At 39.5% G+C, this 16,741-nt stretch overlaps 1 protein-coding gene across 3 annotated transcripts; it reads right to left on the bottom strand.

Moving 5' to 3' along the window:
- Positions 1-559: 559 nt before the first annotated feature.
- On the bottom strand, positions 560-9,104 carry brd2a (bromodomain containing 2a). 3 transcript variants are annotated; one of them, XM_038302900.1, is made up of 12 exons: positions 7,261-9,104; positions 5,308-5,611; positions 5,086-5,223; positions 4,672-4,822; positions 4,399-4,592; positions 3,815-4,309; positions 3,601-3,729; positions 3,197-3,391; positions 2,525-2,778; positions 2,138-2,445; positions 1,900-2,028; positions 560-1,818 (listed from the first exon to the last, which is right to left on the bottom strand). In XM_038302900.1, exons 1-12 carry the CDS (start codon positions 7,290-7,292, stop codon positions 1,691-1,693), a joined length of 2,457 nt encoding a protein of 818 aa, XP_038158828.1. In that variant the 5' UTR covers positions 7,293-9,104; the 3' UTR covers positions 560-1,690. The 3 variants fall into 3 exon arrangements, with proteins under 3 accessions (XP_038158828.1, XP_038158829.1, XP_038158827.1); XM_038302901.1 differs by having other exon boundaries at positions 2,126-2,445; positions 5,308-5,639; XM_038302899.1 differs by having other exon boundaries at positions 2,126-2,445; positions 7,261-9,103.
- Positions 9,105-16,741: the final 7,637 nt, after the last annotated feature.

Consider the following 16,741-nt stretch of genomic DNA (forward strand, 5'->3'; position numbering starts at 1 on the left):
TGTTTATTGCCAAACACAACAGTTCATATTTGCACACGAGAATAAAAAGCCACAGGACTGTCGCATTAAATTAGAACCAAAAACTAACTTTTTTTTAAATGTTCAAGTAGTTTGAGGCAATGCCATAACGATTTTTTTTATCTTACATTTGACCAGCAGAGGGCGCCCGTCACCTTTAGATTTTCACATGAAAGGTTGATAAATTATATTGAATTGATGGAAACAATCTGCCATCCAAGCATTAGAATTTATTTAAAATATAAATTTATATCTATATAACCTGGTTTGTTATATAGGAGAATTTACTTAAAGTTAAAGTACATTATTTTTACAGAATTCAATAATTTACATAAAACGTTTCCTTTTTGAAAGAAATATCCAAACAGTTAAAGGCTTATGTTTTTATTTAGGTTCAGATGAAACGAGAACAAAGCATTCAGATTTCTGACAAACTGCAGAGCAAGACTGACATTTAGTTTTTGTTGTAATGGGAACCAAATGTGGCAAAGAACCTCAAATCATGAAGTAAAAAAAAAAACAAAAAAAACACAAGTTTGACTCTGTAAAACATGTAGACCTTAATTAGTCCAAATGTGCATATTTCAGGAAATTAAACCCCTTCAGTTAAATCCACATTTCCCCTAAACAACTTAACCTCTACTTTAAGCTGTAACCTTAATAAAACCAAAAAACACTCCATTATAAAATATTTTATCTAACAGTCAACAAAAACAGTGCGTGAAATTAACTCGTCAGTCAACTGTTTTTTTAATGATAAAAAGATTTCAGCTGTAGGAAAACTATAATTTTAATTAAATACCAAAAAAAATGTTTCCCTTTAAGTGAAAAACTAATTGACTAAATTCAAATGTATGTTTTTTAAGTGAATAAATAAAAGGATTCAGGAGTTATTTAGACAAAGGTGATTGGACAAGACAGGTCCTCACAATTTATTAGCAGATTGGTCAAATAAAAAAGCAACATGCTTACAGATTGTGGCTCGTGAAGAAAACAAACAGCTAACATGGAACAGAAATACTGAGCCTGTAACTAAGACGTGTTTCTGTACGACTAACAGGACGACACAGGAGCGTCCGTCTGCTCCTCTGATGCATGCAGTCTGTTTCCTACTGAACCAAGGTGCTTCTGCGTGCAGCGCCATGAGCGGCGTCTGCCTCTAAACTATGAGGAACTTCACAAAGATGCACTTGTGGTGCCGGATCTCTCACACATGCAAACATACAAGATCCATTCATACTAAAGAAACCAAAGTGGACTCTCTTATCGTTAGAACAAACGGAACACACAGCTCTGTACACGCCAGGTCAATCCTTTCCCACAATCAGGGAATAAATAACCTCCATAAAAGGCTTCTTTATAAAAGAAAATAGATATTTATACATCTGTACATGTGATCTATACAGCATAAAGACAAGGAAGCACGTTCAGAGGGGAAAATAATCCAGAACACACAGATTCTGGCTCTAGCACCCATATCCCTCCATGTGCAGCAGTCTTTGTTAAGAGAAGCTTCCCGTCGCTCCGCCCGTCACCAGCAGGACGCCGTCGCTCTCTTCTCACATTCAGCCGGATCGAGCCGAGCGCAGGGAGAGCCCACCTCTCTGGACCGGGTCCGACTGAACCCAGAGCTCCTTAATGGACCCCATCGTTTACAAACAGTCCGACTGAATCAACCAGAATCTGATTCACTGGTGTCTGAAGATGATGAGGAGGACGACGATGAAGAGGAGTCTGAGGAAGAGCTGCTGGCGCTGAGACGTGACGGCTGGGCGTGGACGTCTGACGCTGGTTTATCATCTGAAGGGAAAATAAAACAAGTTAATAAGATTATTTACCCGATAACAGGTTTTTTTCCTAAATGAGGAATGAAGGACTCACTTTTGGTCTTAGATGGCTTCTTCCCAGAGTTCAGCTGCCCGCTGACGTCCATCAGCCGCCTCTCCAGCTCCATCTGCTTCTCCATCGCCAGCTCCTCCCTGGTTTTGCCCGCACTGTTCTTCTTACTCGCTGCAGAGAAAGTTCACGTCAAAAACAGGATGACGACAAGGCTTAATGAATGACCCAAACCCAACAGGACCAGGACTGAACCCGGTTCTCTGCTCACCGTACGGCTTACGGGGTTTCTTCCGTAGACAGGTCATCACGTATCGCTCCAGCTCCCTCAGCGTCGACGGTTTCAGCGTCTCGAAATCGATCTCGATCTCCTCCGGGTTGGTGTCTCTGAGTGACGGCTCCCTGGACTGGATGATGTAGACGACCCGGCCCAGCTTCTCGCCCGGCAGCTTGTTGATGTCCAGGCTCAGCTGGCGCTTCTCGTCGTACGACATGGGGACCGTCTCCTCCTCCTCGTCGGAGTCAAAATGGCTGACCAGAGGGTCGTGCATCGGCTGGGACACGTTGAACATCATGTTGCCCTTTTTGGATCTGATGGAGCAGCATGACAGATGGAGGGTTAGAACAATAACAAACTTCAGTTCTCTAATCAGTAGGGGGCGTTACTCACTTGCTCTTGTTGTTTTTCTTGCTTTGCGTCTTCTTCGCTGGTATGACAGGACAGCTGATCCCTTTGGTGCTCTTTGTTTTAGAGGACTTGGACATCTTGGGAGCTTTGGGCGGCCTTACTGCAACGACCTCCTCTACCCGCCGATGTTTCTCCATTTTCTTCTTCTTCTTCTTGTCCTTCTTCTCTTTCTTTTTCTTGGGTTTGACGATGGGACCCTGGGAGAGCGCCGTGAGCTGCTCATGGACCGCTTTCAGCTGGAAAACCAGACGGATAAAACATTAGCTACGGGAAAAAAAACATCGACTTAAAGGTCTGAGATAAATGTATGATTTTATAAAATCCAAAATCTTAATTTTAGCAGCAAGAAGTTATTAAAAAAAAAAAAAAAAAAACTGTTAAAAAGACAAATATCTGGAGCAAAGTTATAAGAAATTTCTGAAATTTGAAGGTTTATCAGAGTAAAAAAAAAAAAAAAAAAAACAAAAGTTGGTTAGCCAGACGTAAAACTAATGGAAATAAATGAAGCAATTATTTCTGAATCAGAAGGTGGGATTAAAATTCAATACATGAAATTATTTATTATGGTCTAACTAAATGTAATTTAAAACCATGATGTCAAATGCGGATATTTAAAAGATGGCTGTTCCGTTTGGGGTCAGGATCAGAACCAACCTGCTCCTGCAGCTCTGCCAGCCGATTGGCTCTCTCCTCCTCTGAGTCGGAGCTCAGGCTGCTGTCGCTCGGCTCGCTGTCGCTGCTGAACTCGCTCTCAGATGAGGAGGATGAGGAGGAAGACGAGGAAGATGAGGAGGTGGGAGGGGCAGGAGCCTCATCGGGCATCTTAGCGAAGCAGAACTCAAACACGTCCTGAAAGAGAATAAAATTGATTAAGCATCAGTAAATCAGCCGTTTGGCTTTACTTTGCTGTTAAAGTATCTCATCAAATCTTCTTTAAGTAGAATTTATCATTTAGAATCTATTCTCAGGTTTAATAAACAAAATAAATCTCTTTCTACGCAAATACGGATGTTTTCTGTTTCATGCAGGGAAGTAATTTCCATATTTGGTGGCATTACCTGGAGCTTCCTGGCCATGGCGACCACGTCGTGATCAGGAGGGTTGTACTTGTAGCAGTTGGAGAACATGAGCCTGACGTCGGCGGAGAACTGCTGGGCGTCTCTGTACTCCCTGCTGTCCATCTTCCTCTGCAGAAACAAACATCACTTAAATTTCCTGTTTTATCCAAGAACAAAACAGAAGCTAACTTCTGAGCTGCTGCAGCTTCTGTACCTTGATTGTGCTCAGGTCCATGGGCTGCTTGATGATGTCATGGTAGTCATGGAGACCAAGCGATGTGGCGTCCACAGGCTTGTAGAACGGCCAGGCGTACGCCGCGTGCTTCTTGGACAGCAGCTCCTTCAGCACGCCGCTGCAGTAGCGCAGCTGCGGCGTCAGCTTGCTGCGCCTCACCGGCGTGGGCAGGATGGAGTCCGGCAGGTCTTTCTTTGGGGGTTTGATGGGCCGTCCGCTGACCCCCCTCCTGCTTCCTGCCGTCCCGTTGTTCCCCATCATCATCACTCCGTGGCTCATATCCATGCCCATCACCATACCCGGGCTCAGTCCCAGCGGAGAGCCGTGGTCCATCCCCAGAGAGGTCAGTGTCAGCGGCGAGTCCAGGCCGCCGCCCATCCCCAGACCGATCCCGCTCACCCCCATGGTGCCCATGATGGGCATGGCCATGGTGGTGGGAGTGGTGGTGTCTGCCTTCCTCTTCACCCCTTTTTTCTGTGGTGGAAGAGAAGAGGATGATGACTTTCAGACCTTCATCCCCCCTCCAGTCAAACCAGTGACCACAGAAACATAAAACCAGTTACCTTAGCGGTGGGCTGTGTGGGGGGCATGTTGGTGATGGTGGGCAGGCTGTGCTCAGCAGGGAAGCTGATGCTCTTAGATAAAATAGTCTGTGGGGGGGTGGAGAAGATGGAGTCGGGGGTTTCTGGAGTGGGAGGAGAGTATGCAGACTGGGAGACGGCGGGCACCTGGTGGGCCGTCGTCACGCCTCCTAGAACTGGAAGATATAGAACAGATGAGCCGATCTGACAGGAGGAAGCAGCAGGTTTCTGTCAGCCAATCGTCTCCATCCTCACTTTGATTAGTTTTCCCTTTTTTGGAGGATTTGGCAGATTTGTTGCGAGCGAGTGGGGGGGCCAGCTCGATCTCCTCCTGGGGCATCTGGGCAACTTTCTGCAGGAAGGCTTTCTCCAGAGACTGAGCCATCAGCACGATGTCATCCGTTGGCTGCAAACATGGAGAAAGAAAATAGTTTAGTTTGAGGAAAAACTGGAATAAAATAAAAAAAACTGAACCTTTTCATCCAAAAAAAGCTCTTACTTTAAATAATAAACTTGGAAATTAACTGGGTGTGATAAACGAGTTTTAACTTTAAATAACTAGTGTTGAATAAATCTTCAACAGGACCACTTTTACATTCAGAAATTAAGTATTCAGACCATTCCTCAATATCAACACAACCAACTAATTTAAAATGGAAACCTGCCTACCTTGTTGTAAATGTAGCAGTTTGTAAACATGGTGTTGAAGTCCTGCATGCATTCGCTGGCACTGAGGTAGTAGTTGTTCTCCAGCCTCTTCTTGATGCTGCCCATGTCCATCGGGGTTTTTATGATCTTATGATAGTCCTGAAAACAGATATGCTTATTAGTCAGACCTATAAACAAACTACTCTCTTTTTATTCTCTAATTTCCGTTTCTGTTTTACTCACAGGCAGGTTGAGCTTGACTGCGTCCACAGGTTCGTGGAACGGCCAGGCGAAGTGGTGCCTCCACAGAGACTTAAGGACGACTTTCTGCAGGAACTGCAGCTGGTTGGTCATCCTTCCCTGTCTGTTGGGGTCTTTCACCGTTGGCTGGGGGGGCCCTGAGGGGACCATCTGGCTGATCAGGGGTATCCCAGGACTCTCAAAGCCTTCGTAGAGCTGGGAAGGTTTCCGGATGCGTTTCCCAGCTGTACCAGTGCTCTGATCCATTGTCACTCCAGTATAGCCAGGGTCAACCCCAGAATGAGTGCTGCCAAGAGGAATCAAGATCCAGTGAACTTTACGGAGAGGAAAGAAGATGCACCAGGGGGAAAATAGATAAAATCTCAAAACTGACCAGCTTTTACTCATGTTAAGACCAGCATAATAGGGAATCAAACTTATCCTGAACTACAACATTTTCTTTTACTTATATACTCTGCAACACAAATATAAAAGAATAAAAATAAAACAAGGCATCCTATCTGAATAGGAAAACATGGGCGTTGCTTTAGTCATCGACTTCCTGCTCTACACCTAGTTCCTGTTCACTAACTCCTCCCACTCGTTTCTTGATGGGGAGGAGAGAAAAACTTCTCTAACTGGTGGGTGGGGTTATTTCCATGCTACAGTGCACACAACAGAGCATGCTGATGGCTGCCTCTCAGTTTTTTTTTTGTTTTGTTTTTTACACTGCTTAGAAATATTTTCCCCAGGAATTGCATGTTTTATTTATATATTTATATATATGTTTAACTTCCTGATTTCTTGTAAGTTTATAAAACTGGGTATTTGAAAAATAAAATATACCTTTTAACAACAGTTTTGGTGACTAATTCATGCGAAGACAAACCTGCATCACACTAGCCTTACAAAGAACTTCAAAATCATCATGGTCCATCATCATGGTAAACATTTGATCTTTTTTTCCTTTCTTTTTTTTTGCTTACACCCTGAACAAAAGGTTTATTAAGGAATACTACTTAAAGCTCATCTCATAAAATCATCCCAGTGTGCAAATTAAAACTGCATTGATCCATTTAGAATAGGTCAATCTCAAATAAACTTCTGGAAACTCATTTGACATTTAGTGTACTTTATTTATAAAAAAATATGCAAAAGAATTTACACAAAGGCGACATTACTAAAAAAAATATTAGAAGTTGAAGGTTCTGTGTAAAAACATTTAAAACTATATCAAAACAAAAATGAAGGCATTACATTAAAAAAGTGTAATAACTGTAAAAGGCACTGAGCTGTAACCTGGCAACATAAAGAAATATAACAGTAAGCCTTGGGTCCTATTTTAACCATTTAGATCCTCGGTAATATTTTTTCAATAAATTATAAATAATTTAAACCATTTAGGTGTACCAGTGAACCCGTCCATCACAACAATCTGACCACATGGCTAGCACAACAAGCCGGTGACAGACTGTTTGGATGTACGCAAGGATGGCTCGAACAGTACAACGCCGGACGTTTAATAAGCTAGGTGATAAAGGCATTATATAACTGAAGCAATGGGAACCAATTCCCTCCTGCGACCTTATTCTCTAATAAAGTTGCATTCCGACTACCTCTATAACAGACAAGTTTAGTTAGCCAAGCTATCTGTAGCTATGCTAACATCCACTGCTGAGCTGCGGGAGTAAGCGGCTAACTGCCGCGAAGACCCGAAGATGGCGCCACTATATTCATAGGCTATTTGAAAAAATAAATTCAAAATATTTATTTTATTCATAAATAATTGTCCATTGTAATAATAGATTTTTTCCGGTACTTAGTCCAGTCCATGTCTCACCCTGAGTGAGAAACAGTACAGAAGGGGAGCCAGTAGAGAAGTAAAAAATGACAAAAAAAAAATCTTAAAATAATCCTTCTGATGTTAAAGTGAGAGCCAGTTCTACCGATATATACCTGTCAAGAGGCGGGTTAACAGCCATATCCATCAGGATGGATCCGGATTCTGTTTTGGGAAACACTCAAACGCAGGGTCCGTCTCCGTTCGTCAGTTTTCTTTGCTGCCCGCCACGACGAAATCCCTGTGAATCGCTTCGTTGAAATGGCGACTGAGTGCGACTACACCCGGTGCTTTATAGAGCAGCCATTCACCTCATTGGCTGAACCCCTTCCTTATTCCTCCGCCCACAGAATCCTTATTGGCTACTCGCGGTGTCTTTCAAAATCACCACACCAGTTTACTGTTAGATATCCGCATGCAACGTTCAGGGACAACCTATTGGTGAGTTCCCCCTGTCCTTCAAAGATATTGTCGAACACCATTGGTCCAGACCGCCCTGTCTTCCCGGTGACTCGTTTGTGACTGGCTCGCTAAAAAAAAGCTTCAGGAAAACCGAGAGAAAAAGAGACACCCAGTTCCTTATCATATCATATTACGTCAACGTGTTCCGCAGCGACCAACGGGATTGGTTGAAACGGCCTAAACGCGGGCTTGTAGTATAAAAACCAACAGTCCCATTGGTTGGCCAGCTGTCACGAGTACCGCCTGAAGAGAGCCTCTCCCTCGTGAAATCATCAGTTTCTTCTAGAACATGTAGGCGGGCGCCATCTTTGAGCAGCGAAAGACAAAAGAATTTTATAAAAGTGCTCGCTGTAAAGTTAATTAACCACATGCCTAATCATATAGAAGTACTATCTTGTAATTTAACGACAATAGTTCATATATCCGTTAAGCATTACCGTTCAGACCGATGCTTTTTGAAAACCGCCATAAAAATTTGGTCCACATGCGCCTTCAAGTAAAAAGCACCAATACATTACTATTAAGGATTAAGCTCTAAAAATATTAGTGTTTTTAGCTTTTAGGTAAAACTCAAATTATAAAACTAAAACCACCTCTAGCAAGGTCAGCGCAGCAACGATCAACACAATGACACAGCAGTTTTAAAACCAACAGCCTAAAGGAAAAACGACTATTAACCAAAATAAAAACTTTACAACTTAAATACTTGTAAAGACGTCGATAGTAACCAAAAACTACAATTTAAACCCAGTTTTTTCAGTATTCGGCCATACTTAGGTTTTTAAAAAATATACAGGAAAAATAACTTCGAACTTACAAGATAACAATTTTAACTATAAGTAGCACTAAATTGTAATCTTTTGTATTTTTAAACTCATAAAATGAATAATTTGAGGCACACAGGACATTACCTAACCATATGTGCCCATCCCCCATACCAAGGTTACAGAATCAATGTCACTCAAATAACAGGCAGAAAGATCCCCTTTTCATCTAGTAACAAATATTACTACAGCTTTAACAGTTTGTCAGTATAAAAAAAAAATCTTAATTAGTCCCAGAAAAATAATAATCAAAATGTTGGGAAAAAAAATCTATTGAAAAGCCTTTAGAGAAAATCAAAAGTTGACAAGTAAATCCTCAAAAAAAAAGAGCGAAACCTGTCTTCCAAAAATCTTCTTTGTCTTCCACTTGGATACTTTTTAAGCAGCACATTTCCCCTCAAACATGTCCGCCTTCTTTCCCAACTCCCCGGGTTGGGTGGGGGAGGGGAGTCACGTGACGAAACCATCCTGATATACAGACTTCATCAAACCTGAACACGTGGCATTTCACTAAAAACACAACAAAACGCATCCGGGACCCGTCTGTTCCATCTGGACACTCCTGATATATCCATATCCCGCCGTGTCTGGACTGTATTTTTCCATATTTATAAGTTATAGTTAGCAAAACATCCGAACAATGAGCGTACTTTTCCGTTGGACTTGGCTCGCTCTGATTGGTCAGATCGAGTCATGTGACTAAGATGAGATTCTGTGGTTTCCGTTTTCAGCTGCGTTTGTCTGTCAATATAATAAAAGCATCCTCAAATGTATTCCGGCAATTTCCACACAACAAAAACAATGTGAGAAATACCTTTATTCCAGATCACTGCTGCTGTGGTATTTCCTAGAATTTAAAACACTGCGCTTGTGTTAATGAGAATAGAAACTCTGCAAGGGAATAAAGAGGAATGGCATTAGGCAGCTGAGTCACACACACAAAGTAAGATATTCAGACCAGAGTAGAAAACCTAAAAATGTACTCAGGTTAGAATAGCACTACTTCATCTTTTACTAAAAAAAGTATTTCAGTAAAAAAGCTGCTTATGTATTCTGCTGTTGCATCATAACATCTGATTTAATGTATAGATGCAGTCAGACAGATGTAATGTGCAAGTTCTGATATTTTAAAGGATAAAATACAAAGAAACACAAATAACATTATTAAATAATAAATAAATAAAAAGAATAATAAACTCATACAGAACAAACACTTCCATCCATTTCTAAATATAAAAGTGAAAGCAACAGTAAGAATTTTTTTTATCAACAAAGCCACTGAAAAAAGCATTCAGGTTTTTGTATTTTCAATGTTTGTTGTGAAACATGGTTATTTTACACTGGAATTTCATGGTCATGGTCACCTCCCTGAGTGATAACTAAAGTAGTTTATAAATGTCATTTGTCATATCTATAATTAATCTCAAGGGAGGAGAAAAGAAAAGCTTAATTTGGTAAAAAATAAAATAAAAAATAAAAAGATCATATATATATATACATATATATATATATTTCAAAATAATTTCAAAATATATATATATGTTTCAATTTATTTTACTAGCTCCTGATTTGTTCTGTCTGTAATGAAAGGTTATATCAATTTTCAAGCACAGCTTTATATCTGTAATAGAATAAAGCCTTTAGCAGCACATGAAATGCAAGATAAAAACCGTATATGGAAACATTTCAAATTAATCAATTTATTAACTCAACATATATATATATACTTGGAGAAAAAGCACAGAGCATAATGTTAGAGATGGAACTAACAGATTCTGCAGAATGGGAGAATAGAGATAGAATGAAGCAGAATGATTAAATAGGGGTCCCTATGTCCTCCAGAAGTCTAAGCCTATAGCAGCATAACTATAGAGAAAGTTTTAAGCATAGCCTTAAAAACAGACAGGGTGTCTGCCTCATGGACTAAAACTGGTAGTTGGTTCCACAGGAGAGGAGCCTGGGAACTAAAAGATCTGCCTCCCATTCTACTTTTAGAAATTCTAGGAACCACTAGTAAACCTGCAGATTGAGAGCGAAGTGCTCTGTTAGGAACATAAGGAACAATCAGATCTCTGATATAAGATGGAGCTTGGCCATTTAAGGCTCTATATGTGAGAAGGAGGATTTTAAATTCTATTCTGGATTTAACAGGAAGCCAATGAAGAGAAGCCAGGATAGGAGAGATTTGATCTCTCTTTTTAACTTTTATCAGAACTCTGGCTGCAGCATTTTGGATCAGATGAATGGCTTTTAACTACAGTTTGTGGACTTCCTGATAGTAAAGAATTACAATAGTCCAGCCTTGAAGTAACAAATGCATGAACTAATTTCTCAGCATCACCCCTGGACAGGAGATTTCTAATTTTTGTAATATTCCTCAGATGAAAGAAGGAAATTCTAGAAACCTCTTTGATATGGGATTTAAAAGACAGGTCCTGATCAAAAACAACACCAAGATTTTTTACTTTATTATCTGAAATCAGTTTAATCCCATCCAAATGAAGTGACTGACTAATCAGCTTATTTTTCAAAGACTCTGGTCCAAAGACTATAACTTCTGTTTTGTCTGTATTCAGAAGGAGAAAGTTAAGAGTCATAAAGGTTTTTCTTTTTTGTAAGACATGCCTGTAATTAATTGTAATGGGTTAGCTTCAGCATAACAGTGGAAATTCCCATGCTTTCTAATAATTCTACCGATTGGGAGCATATATAAAGTAAAGAGAATTGGTCTTAGCACTGATCCCTGTGGTACTCCACAGGTAACCTTTCAGCATGTGGAAAATTTGTCATTAACGTGAACAAACAGAAATCGACCAGATAGAAAGGATTTAAACCAGTCTAGTGCTGTTCCTTTAATTCCAACAAAATATTCAAGTCTTTCTAAAAGAATATTTTGGTCAACTGTATCAAATGCAGCACTGAGATCTGACAGGACAAGTACAAATATGAGTTAATTATCTGCGGCCATGAAAATATCATTAGCAACTTTCACCAGAGCGGTTTCAGTGCTATGATGAGCTCTAAAGTCAGACTGAAGCTCTTCAAAAAGTTCATTATGGTGTAAGTGATCACACACCTGTTTGGCAACTACTTTCTCAAGAACTTTAGATAAGAAAGGAAGATTGGATATAGGTCTATAATTGATCAAGTCATTTGGGTCAAGACACAGTTTCTTAGGCAAAAGTTTAATTACAGCAACCTTAAAAGCCTTTGTTACATATCCCTGTAACAGGGATAGATTAATCTCATCTAAAATGGAGGAGGAGATCAAAGAGAATAGCTCCTTAACTCCTTAAAACCCACCTTAAGTGGGGGTAATAACTCAGAATGCATGAAATTCCACAGGTAAAATTTTTACCAGCAGGCGAAGCCATTGCGCGCAGCTCCAAGCTGACACCAAAAGTTCCATACCCCACAGCTCTGGAACTGTTATAGCTAGAGGTCTGAAATTTTCTGCATTTGTGGCTCACATGATGTAGAACAAATATAACACAATAAAACCTGTTTTTTCTCAAGAATGTCTTTATTACTGCTGTTCAAAAAAGACCTATCATTTCCGAGTATAAAAAACAACAACTTTGAGTCGTGTTTAAACTGATGCAGGTTGGTCTGTGTTCTAGTCACCCAATTCTAATTTTTATATTAGGAAACTAGAGGGTGTTAGCTTTCACAAAATGTATTGCACATGTAATTTGGGCTTATAGTTCATAAGTTATTTGCTTTTCAATTTGGGCATGCAAAATACGCGAGGATTACCCAAAATAAGGTGGATGTTAAGAGGTTAAATAACCTGGTTGGAACTGGATCTAACATACAAGATGAAGGCTTAGATGAAGACAATAGTTTTGCTATATCTGAAAGAATCTCTGAATGTATCTTTGCTTCTGTCTCCTTGAACTCCAGTCGGCCTCAGCAGATGGCCGCTCACACTGAGCCTGGTTCTGCTGGAGGTTTCTTCCTCTTAAAAGGGAGTTTTTCCTCTCCACTGTCGCTACAAGCATGTTTAGTGTGAGGGATTGCCTTGGAGTCAATGAGTTGATAAAATCAACTCATTTTCCTTGGATAGAAAACTTTGAAGCAATCTGTATGATCTGGTTGAATTGTAAAGTGCCTTGAGATGACATGTTCTGAATTGGCGCTACATAAATAAACTAAAGTGAACTGGTACAGCATCCGTCTCTCCGTCCGTCCATCCATTCATCCATCCATCCATCTCTTTCCTCCATTTCCTCCAGTGATTTCTCACTCATAATTCCTGAAAAACATCGAAATTGAAGCATCCAGATGCCGTTCTCTCTAATTAGATTTCTCATTTAGCTTCTAATTTAAAACCTGCATCTGAATAAATTATTTTTCTCGCTTAAGTTGTTTGATTTTAGAAATGTGTGAAGTATTCTTATTTTTTTCTACTAAAAAAGAACTAATATTAAATAATACTGTTAAATTATTTGACTCTTTGCACTTTTGTCTGACCTGCATTAGGGCTGAAACAGCTAATTGGATTATTCCATTAGGTTCTTAATGCATTATTGGAAGAATCATCAACTAACAGTTAATTGTTAACTGGAGTATAGAGAATCAATAGAATACCTTTAGCTGACAGAGGAACCCACTTAGAGCAGTAATTATATAAAAATTGTTAAAAGATATAAATATATCAAAATTGTTCAGTTCAGATTAAAAAAAAGTGTAAAAGTTAGTTTCACTTGGTTTTATTTTGTAAAAAGTCTCCTTCTTTGGCTATACGATTATTAATCAAAAAAAAGATCTACAGATTCATCGATTTCCAAAATAATCAACAGTTGCATTAATGTAAGATATGAATCAACTTAGGAATAAATATTTATTACTCAGTTTCTTATTTACAAATACAATCTTTTTTTTAATGAAAATAATGGAATACTCACCCTAACAAATCTTTATCAGCAGTACTGCCTGTTTTATTTATTTACTGGTTTTTATTTTAGCAGGTGTTTTGATTATTTACCTTTAGCAATGAGTTCAGTGACCTTAAGGTGGAGATTCCTAATGTCCATTTACTTATTTATTTAGTAGTTGGTTAGTTGAATATACCTTTTATTCCTTCTACAGCTTGATCGATACGGGCTTTCAGATAGACAATCAGAATGTTATTTATCGTTAGAAGAAAAATGTTTACAAAATGATTATTTGTTATGTAACTATAGGTCAGGGATATTCTTCCCTACATGCCACGTCTGTTTGACAAAAGTCAAGGGCATGGTATCTTAAATGCATTAACTTTTAGGGATGAACATATTTTATCTACAGTAAAGATTACTGAAACAACACAAACCTTTTCTTCTTCTCTTTAGCTGACTAAACGGTCGTTTAGCTCCAGGCTTTTTTTCCTCTCATATCCTGTAGACTCATTGTGAAAATGAAACATAGAGCAGCTAAAAGTGAAAGAGCTTCATGCACTAATACTAAAACTGATGTCAGTTTTTCCTGAGAAAACAACAGTGAACATTTAATGTCACACATTAAAAATGAATGAAAGCAAAAGTATAATCATCTCAAGGGTTGTGTTTCTTCATAAGGAAAGTCTGCATCTATCTATCAAATATCTACAGCAGCGAACATGGAAAGGTTTTATACACTTTCTACCTTGTCATTTTAAAGTTTTGCTTCATATGCAGATGATCAATAAAAAAACCTTCTGTTTCTGTACCTTTTAAAAGTGATTCTATGGTTAAGCTATCTACTATTATAGACACAATCTCTGTTAAGAGTTAAAATACATGTTTTTCCATAAAATTTCTTTATCTAATGGAGACATTGTAACGTGACTGGCAGTATGTTGGGTAAAAATGAGAAACAGCCTTGCAGGCAGAGGAGCTGAGGAAGGGAGGAGGAACAGGATTACATCAGAATCTGACTCATCAGTACGGCTCCTTCTCCCTTCCCCTCTCTCTCTCTCTCTCTCTCTCTCTCTGTCTCTCTCTCACTGTCTGTATACATCATCACCAGGTTACATGATGAAGATCAGGCCAGAAATGGTTGGCAGGGAAGCTCTTTCCTTCACAAGCCTCCTTTCTGACTCATATGTTTACTAATCTGCTGGGAACTGATCCAATAATGACTCCAGCATCACAGACTCTCCATGCTGCTCACTTTATGCTGATCTTAGTCATAATCTTCTGCTATATAAAAACATTCTCGGTTAGTTGGTGTTGTTGTGGATCTATTCCTGCTTCAGGGCTTCCAGTTTCCTTCATTACGGTTGAGCAAGTCTTCCTCAGTGACAACAGCTCCTTTGATAGCTGCTTTAAGCAGCGGGGTGACGACACAGGAGCTCCTATTCATCACTTTGTTCTGCTGTGTCTTTAGCATCATTCTGTCTCCTAAACTCACATTTTAACCACCTGAACTTAAAGTCAGCATTGCTACTCAGATTTATCTATTGGTTATTCTTTATATTTGCAAAAAAAGCAATATAATAACATATATATTGGAATGTTCTCTGGTTCAAATCCAAACTTGTGTTTCTATCAGACCTAATGACAAAACTCTGTTATGGCTCAGTGATGTCCTGTTGTGATATGCAATTATTCAAAATATAAAATGACCTGAGGCCTTCTTGCAATAAAGACTATTACCATTTTTTTGGTATTAATCATTGCTGGTATGATACAAAACAAAAACATACCATGTAAATAATTATTTGCTCGGGTAATACAATTTTGATTTGAAATTTTGTTCAACTGAAGAAACTCCTACATCCACCTGCGAAACAGCCAATCAGCTTTAAACCTCACCTCCACGAAAGCCAATCAGCATCCAAAGTTCATCTTAAAAGGCCTCCTATGCGCAGGCGGCGGATGCGCTGTGTGATTTCATTCAGATGACCTCGTTTCTACCCACCTCTAGCCCCTCCTCCACCATTGTAGCTAAAGCTTCATTAGTGTCATTCCTCCTGGACTCCTACTACGTTCCCTGTCTCATTTTAACCGGTCCGACAGAAGATGGCCATGTTGAGCCTGCTTCTGCCAGAGGTTTCTTCCCAACGGGGAGTTTTTCCTCTCCACTGTCGCTTCATGCTTGCTCATCATGGACAGGTTCTCTCAACCTGTGTTATCCAACTGGAGTTTCATCTTCCAAGTCCCTAAGTGAAGCTCTAGTATCAGTTCACGCAATCCACTGGATCTCCCCATAAAGCTCAGCAGACAGTCTCACTAACAGCAGTCTACAGACTGACCAACTTCATCTATCTCCACTCCACCATCAGTTTCAGGCCTGGGGAGGAAACAGCCCTATTCTTTGCTCCTGTTCATGCTTATCTATCAAAATTAAGCGCTATGTTTCCTGCCAAGGTCTGAGCGCCAAAGACAAAGTAATTGTATCAATAAATGTCTCCTAATTATTATCTTTTCTCTTCATGTGAGTTTTGTTTTTAGATTGAAAAAGTAGCTGGGAATATATATATGTTTACTATGAATGTGCATCGGAGTGGGATTTAACACGCTTTCTTCTTCCCACTCTCTTTCAGGCCTGTTTTTTTTTTTTGTTTCTTGTTATTATGCCTCATAAGTTTTAATTGATGAACTGGCATTCACTTGTGTGTTCCAATGCATGTAATTCCCTGAAATGAATAATGAATAATAAAAAATAATAATAATAAAAAATAAAACCTAACAGCATTTGTTTGCCTTTATTTAAGCAGCAGCTGAACAGGTTCACCAAACTCAGACTGTGGATAACTCTGCTGCAGAACCTGTAGATAACCTTCATATGTTGATCCACAGTGAGGAGACGTCATTCACCTCTAAAAGGATCCGACTGAAACTGGGAGTTCTTTCATATGCATCTGAATCAGAGAAGACTTTCTCTCTCAGAAGGGCTTCAGTAGAGAGATGAAGTCACTGGTTTCTATATGTGAGGTTGATTTAGAAACCAGCAGGAGTTATTCTGGGTTTGCTTGGGATCCACAGAGCTGAGAGCTGCTGGCAGAGACAGAATCAAGATGATCACTGGTGAGAAATGCGATTAAGATTAACATGCTCTCTAATCCTATGAAAGTAAATCTGTTTTGCAGCAGATGTCTCTCGATCCTTTGTTAGGTGTTTGTAGCTTTGGCGTCATTTACTGCTTCAGTTCTTAAACTAAAATAAAAGACGATTTAGAAAAACGAGGAAATAATCAACAGCAAAGGAAAATGAAATGGAATCATGTTTGCCTGCAGTTCTACGATAAGAGTCAATACTATGTGAAGGTCTGCCAAACCCCACCCCCCCTTTAACCTCTGATGAGAAACTTTCTGATAACCAGATGCTTCATCAGTTCCTGCGAGACA

Source organism: Cyprinodon tularosa, unplaced genomic scaffold, assembly GCF_016077235.1.
Source record: "Cyprinodon tularosa strain WSP-4 unplaced genomic scaffold, ASM1607723v1 ctg5, whole genome shotgun sequence".
Taxonomy (NCBI): domain Eukaryota; kingdom Metazoa; phylum Chordata; class Actinopteri; order Cyprinodontiformes; family Cyprinodontidae; genus Cyprinodon; species Cyprinodon tularosa.